Genomic DNA, 6,656 nt, shown 5'->3' on the forward strand with positions numbered 1-6,656 from the left:
CTGTTAACTTTAAATAAGTGTACCACTCAGGAGAAGGTGTCTTATAAGAGAAAGCCACTAATACTGCAGAAGGCCACCTCCAGAGAGAAGTTGCTCAATGAGGAACCATTTCCTTTTGAGAATAAGTCTACCACTAAGCAGTTCTGCTGTGTGAAGAAAATGACCTCGCTGGACAATAACATTGCAAAGGATTCTTTTATGGAGCCAGTGGACTTTAGGAAGAAACCTAAAACTGAGGAGTCTACCAGCACCGAGAGGCTATCAACTTTAAATAAGTGTACCACTCAGGAGAAGGTGTCTTATAAGAGAAAGCCACTAATATTGCAGAAGGCCACCTCCAGAGAGAAGTTTCTCAATAAGGAACCATTTCCTTTTGAGAATAAGTCTACCACTAAGGAGTTCCTTTTCCAAGAGCCACTTCTGTTGCAAGAGAAGCATAGCACTGAGGGGGACATGTCTGTCTTAAAGAAGCCCTTGGCCTTGCAAAAGAATCCAACTGAGGAGGAGTCACTTTTAAAGGAGCCTTTGGTTTTTAAGAAGAAGCGTACCATTGAGAAGGCGACCCCCAGTGAGGTGCTAGTGTTTGCAAAGAGACGTACCACTGAAGATAAGCTATCCTGCTTGAAGAAGCCACTAGTATTGCAGACCATTTCTGAAGAGAAGTCACTCATTAAGGAGCCATTGTCCTTTAAAAAGAAGCCTACCACTGAGGAGGAGTTCCTCTTCAAGGAATCATCTGTGTTGCCAGAGAAGCACACCACTCAGGGGGAGGTAGCCCTCTTGAAGAAGCCTCGGGCATTGCAGGAGAATATTCACAGTAAAGATGAATTTCTTATGGAGCCAGTTTCCTTTAGGAAGAAACATACCACAAATGAGGCAATCTCCAGCAAGGAGCCATTATCTTTAAATAAGAAAAAGTACACCACTCAAATAATGATGTCCATATGCCAAGAAGTATTGGACTTGCAGAATATGATTGGCAAAGATAAGGATTTATTTGTTATGAAGCCAGGGCCATTTAGGAAGAAGTCTTCAACTGAGAGGGCAATTGACAAGACGCTGTTATCTTTAAAGAAGAAGCATATCACTGATACCAAAGAGGACTCCTTGAAGAAGCTGTTGATTTTTCAGGAGAAAAGCACCACTGAAGAGGATTTCCTTTTGAAGAAACCATTGATTCGGAAGAAGAAGCTCTCCACTGAGGCAATAATAAGCACAGAGAATCAATTATCTTTAAAGGAGAAGTCCACTGCTCAAGGGGAGGTGTTCCTCTTGAAGAAGCAATTGTCCTTGCAGCAGAAGCCCAGCATTGAGAAGGATCCCCTCATCATTGAAGAATTAACTTTTCAGGGGAAGCCTACCATCGATGACTCATTCAATTTAAAGATGTTGAATAAGAAATCTACCGCTCGGAAGAAGTTGTCCTTTGAGGAGCCATTAACCTTGCAAGATAATCCCACCCAAAAGGAAGACACTTTTCTTAAAGATTTATCAACACTCCAAGTTAATAACAGCTCACATGTGTTCAACTCTCCCCCTGAATCCCAAACAGGCATGTCCAACTTTGGCAACGTGACTAGTTTGAGCAAGTATAAAACCAAAAGGAAGTACAGTGCTCATAAATCCAGTTCCAAAAAACGTTTCTCCTATTGGCGCCATGTATCAAAGATGAAGGTATTCTGCTCTCTTCTTACATTAGATTAAATGTTCTTTGTTGTCCTGGAGGTAGCTGCTAGCAACGAGATTTTTTTTTCTTAAACAGAAACTGAGCTATATATTATAAGCTATAGTAAATCAAGTTGGCCTTGTAGAACCTCTTGACTTTCTGATTGGCATAGTGATTCACCTAAGCAATTAGAGAGTGTTTATTCTAGGAATACCCACAAGAGCCTGTAATACTGTATATAAATATATATAGGCTTTGCAGTAGTATTTACTTCTTGGGAAATTGCCTTTCTTAGTAATTGCAATCTGAATTCAAGTGGGCTTCAGTCAAAGATGGGTAAAGTTCACGGAGGCATCTCCTAAGGAAGATGCTCTTTAAGTTGTAAATTGAAAGGGTAAAGGGATGAGATTTGGCAAATAGAAAGAGAAATAGCCCTCTTGTAGGCAAAACAACCTGAATAAAGGTGTAGAATGGTGGAAAAGGCTACCAAGAAGATGATTTGGGCCAGATTAAAGCTTTGGGACAAGGAACCTAAGAAGACAGATGACATAAGACGAAATAGTAAAATAACGGTGTTGTTGAAGAATCTTGAGCTTACCTGTAAAAATGGTGCCAGATTCCTAGGGTAGAGCAGACATGTACAAGGAGGACTAAGCATATCTTGGTCACTCAGCAGCATGAGGATTGCAGGGTGCAAGGGTGCTCTGTTATGGTCCAGGATGTATGAAGCTTGAAGAACCTCAGTAGAAGATGACAGTGGAAAGAAAGAAGTCATTGTTTATGTGCATATCCTAAGCCTTCCTTGGAATCTTTCTCCTAATATGACTTTTTGGTGATTTCCAATCAGATAACAATACTGGAGATGACTGATGGGAGCCATTATGATCCATTTTTCAACTTAGCATACACCAAGGAGATCTTCAACTACATGAAGGCGAGAGAGGTATGTAGATGGCTGGTGGGGGGGTAGGAATGATTTTTAGTTCTCATTTCCTCATCACTTCATCCTTCAAATATGAGTTGAAAGGGGGGCAACGACTGGCATCTACTGGTAGCTTACTATGAGTTATACGTTGTGCTAAGGAATTTATAGACATTATCTTGTTTAATTCTCCCATTAATTTCATGATGGTAGGTACTATTATCTCCTTTTTATAGATGGGGGAAACTGTCCATAGTCACACAACTAGTATGTGGTAGAGTTGGGATATGAAATAAAGTATTATTACCTAGAGGAACATAAGCCTACACCTCTAATTGCTGAGGAGACAGTCTCAGACACAAAAATGGTCAAGTAGTCTCCTCTGAGTAGCTGCTATTAGAGATCTTTTCCTTTCTCTATGCAAGTTTCTGGCATCATATATAAAATCACACCCTTTGTTTTACCTCTCCAACCTGGTGAAATTTTCTTCCTCCTTTGAAATCTGCCAGTCTCTTTTACTACTAATATTCATCAATTTAAAGTTTTTTTCCCTGTCTCTTTCAACAGAACAGATGGGACCAAGATTATGTGCCAACTAGAATTTTAGCAGGCCATGCATGAGAGGGAGGATGAATAACTCTAATTTTCACTAGAGACATAGCTTTTGATTAACTGACTCTAGAGCCTACATTTTTTTCTAGTATACCTTAGAGGAAGTAAGAGAAAACTTTGCTATGCCAAAAGTGTGGGCCTTAGCACTATAGGTTTCACTTGGGATTTTGTTAGAAATGCAAAAACCTAGACCCACCCCAGACCTTCTAAATAGAATGTGAATTTTAAAGATCCTCAAGTGGTATATATGCATGTTAAAGTTTGAGAAGCATTGCTCTACATAGAATGGTATTGTGCTTTTAGGTTGAATTTCAAAAAGGAGGCAGAACCTTTTTGATATTCATCTAATCATAGATATGTTTCTGCCTGTCTTCCCCCTGGATTCCTCAGTATCCACTGTGACACTTGAATATCATGTGTGTCCCTTTTTCAAAGAACTGGGAAAGTATACTTTGATCTGCCTTTATCAGATACCAGCTGAAAATGAGTTAAATAGTGAAGAAGTTAATTATGTTAAGTTATATTTTTTTTCTGAGATATTAGTTGCAATTATTTTTTCCTCAGATACAATTTTTGAACTATAAGAATAGTTTATTAACATTTCTTTCTTATTGCCACCAGGAAAAGTTCAGACTTAAAAATTACATGAGAAGTCAGACTGAGATCAACAGTGACATGAGGGCCTCTCTTGTGAACTGGTTGGTGAAAATACAGGTGAGCCTGGCAACTCCTGCTTTAAGGAACTGCTATTCTGTTTATCAATTATTCATTTAGCAATGCCAGGTTCCAGACATGGTAAAAATGTACTGGGTCTACAGAGCTGAATACGCCATGGTTCCTGCCTTTGGAAAGCTTATGGTATACTAGAGGCCCAGTGCACAAAATTTGTGCACTTGGGGCGGGGGTGGGGGGGAGCTCCCTCAGCCCAGCCTTCGCCCTCTCACAGTCCAGGAGCCCTCAGGGGAGCAGGTCTAAGCTGTCAGTTGGACATCCTTAGCCTGCCATGGCGGTGGGAGAGGCTCCCACCACCGCTGCTGCGCTCCTCAGCTGTGAGCCTGGCTTCTGGCTGAGCGGCACTCCCCCTGTGGGAGTGCACTGACCACCAGGGGGCAGTTCCTGCGTTGAGTGTCTGCCCTCTGGTGGTCAGTGCACATCATAGTGACCAGTTGTTCTGCCATTTGGTCAATTTGCATATTAGCCTTTTATTATATAAGTTGGGTCAAGGTAAGACATGCACACAAATAAGTACATACATAGTAGAATATACCAAATACTATAAGAATGTTATAAATTAGATACTGGAGAAACAAATGGAAGAAGAGATTATTTATAAAAAAAAGAAACTGATGATATGGTAGTTTAATTCTTCTTAAAAATCTTGTAAAAGTATATCTAGTGATTTTGATAGGGGTCAGTGGCAAAGTCCTTCAAGTTTGGGTAGGATGGATAATAGGAAGGACAGTGTAGCACCAAACGTGGCGGGTAGCTGTTTGTCCAGAGTTGGTTGGTAAGGGAATACTACAATGAATATTTAATTATCACTTTACACTAAGGAAAGATAGCCTAGAATAGTACCTGGCACATAGAAGGGTGTCAATAAATATTTGTTGAATGAATGGAATTGAATGGATTGCTATGGAGTTTGCACAGAAATATAAGGCATAGTCTATGTCTAGCAGAGTGTTCCTGTATAAGTACGGAGAAAAGTTAATATAGTTTAATATCCTTTAAGTGCCAGAGAAATGGTTCAGGATCACTTTGGAGTGACCGACTGGGGAAAGGTGGGAGATTGGACATCAACAAAGCATGAAAATGTCTCTTATCTTATGGAAATGATGGAGAGTAATAAATTAGATAAGAGTAAAATTTGGAGAGATCTTAAATAAATAAAATTAATTCCAAAGATTATTGATCATTACCAAGCTACAACAAGATTTCTAGTGGACTTCCAGCAGACTTTGATCAACCTTTTTTTTATTGGTGATGTAAATGAGAACAGAGAACAAAGAAGATCTACTCATCAAATTCATGGGTAATTGAAATTGGGAGTAGGGATAGGGAATAATAAGTGGATAACAGAAATAAAATATATCTGCCAGCTAGAATGATGAACTGAATCTTTTTTATAACAGCTTTTGTTACTTTTATTGTACAAAACTTCACATTTATTATAGCAGGGTAGGAAATTACAATTACCTATGATCCCACAACCACTGTTAATGTGTGTATTTCTTACCCTCCACTTTTAAAGTAGTGGTAATCCATAGGGATGGATCTTTAGTGTGCAGATCACAGAATCACAGATGCCCAGGTCCCATCCTAGACTTATCAAATTGGAATTGTGGGGGTGTGGCCCAGGTACATTTATTTTTATAAAGCTCTGCAAGTGATGCCAATGTACATCTTTTTGATAGAGAATCACAGTTGAGTATTTTGGTATGTAGTTCTATGAAATTTTTACGTTTAAAATTATAAATTTATAATAAGTTGCAAAAATAGTATAGAGAGGTCCTGTGTACCTTTTACCTTTTTCTCAATGATAACATTTTGCATAAATGTAATATAGTGTCACAATCAAGGTTTCACAAGCCTTATTTAAATTTCATTGGTTTTACATGTACTCGTGTGTGTGTTCTATATAATTTTATCACACATGTGAATTTTGTAAGCACTACCACCACCACAGTTAAGATACAGAATAATTTCATCACTATAAGGATCCCTCATGTTACCCTTTTATAACCATAGCCATCTCCCTCCTCTCACCTTCTTGTCTCTAGAGACTCCCAATTTATTCTCCACCTTTATAACTTTTTAATTTCATGAATACTATATGTTTTTAATTTTAATAAAATCCAGTTTTTTAAAGTGTTTTCTTTTTAGATCGTGTCTTTTGTGTTATGTCTAAGAACTCTTTGACTAAAGCTAGGTCATGAATATTTTCTCCTATATTTTATCTTAGAGTTTCATAGTTTTAACATTAAATCTATAACCCCTTCTGAGTTAATTTTTGTATAATGTATGAAGATTTTGAAGTCAAAGTACATTTTTTTGCATATGAATGTCTAATTATTCTAACACCATTTGTGGAAAAATATACTTTCTTCACTAAATTGTTTTTGTGCTTTTGCCAAAAATCAATTGGCCTTATTTGTGTGGGTCTAATTTTATACTTATTTCTATACTCTCTTCTATCCCATTATCTCTGTATCCCTTTGCCAATATTACACTGTCTTTATTTCTGCAGTTTTTTTAAATATATTTTTTTATTGATTAAGATAAAAAAATCAATCCTTATTTGTGTGGGTCTAATTTTATACTTATTTCTATACTCTCTTCTATCCCATTATCTCTGTATCCCTTTGCCAATATTATTCTGTCTTTATTTCTGCAGTTTTTTTAAATATATTTTTTTATTGATTAAGATATTACATGTGTCCTTATACCCACGTTACC

The 6,656-nt window shown here is 37.7% G+C and overlaps 1 protein-coding gene across 1 annotated transcript in view; it reads left to right on the plus strand.

Annotated features, from left to right (window-relative positions):
- Positions 1-6,656, plus strand: part of CCNB3 (cyclin B3) — an 80,340-nt gene that overhangs the window by 51,948 nt on the left and 21,736 nt on the right. The window contains exons 7-9 of the mRNA XM_014538266.1: positions 1-1,674; positions 2,514-2,609; positions 3,822-3,914. The exon at positions 1-1,674 is cut by the window's left edge and continues 16 nt beyond it. Coding sequence (XP_014393752.1) covers positions 1-1,674; positions 2,514-2,609; positions 3,822-3,914 — 1,863 coding nt within the window. The remainder of the gene's footprint in view (positions 1,675-2,513; positions 2,610-3,821; positions 3,915-6,656) is intronic.

Source organism: Myotis brandtii, unplaced genomic scaffold (assembly GCF_000412655.1).
Source record: "Myotis brandtii unplaced genomic scaffold, ASM41265v1 scaffold1875, whole genome shotgun sequence".
Taxonomy (NCBI): Eukaryota; Metazoa; Chordata; class Mammalia; order Chiroptera; family Vespertilionidae; genus Myotis; species Myotis brandtii.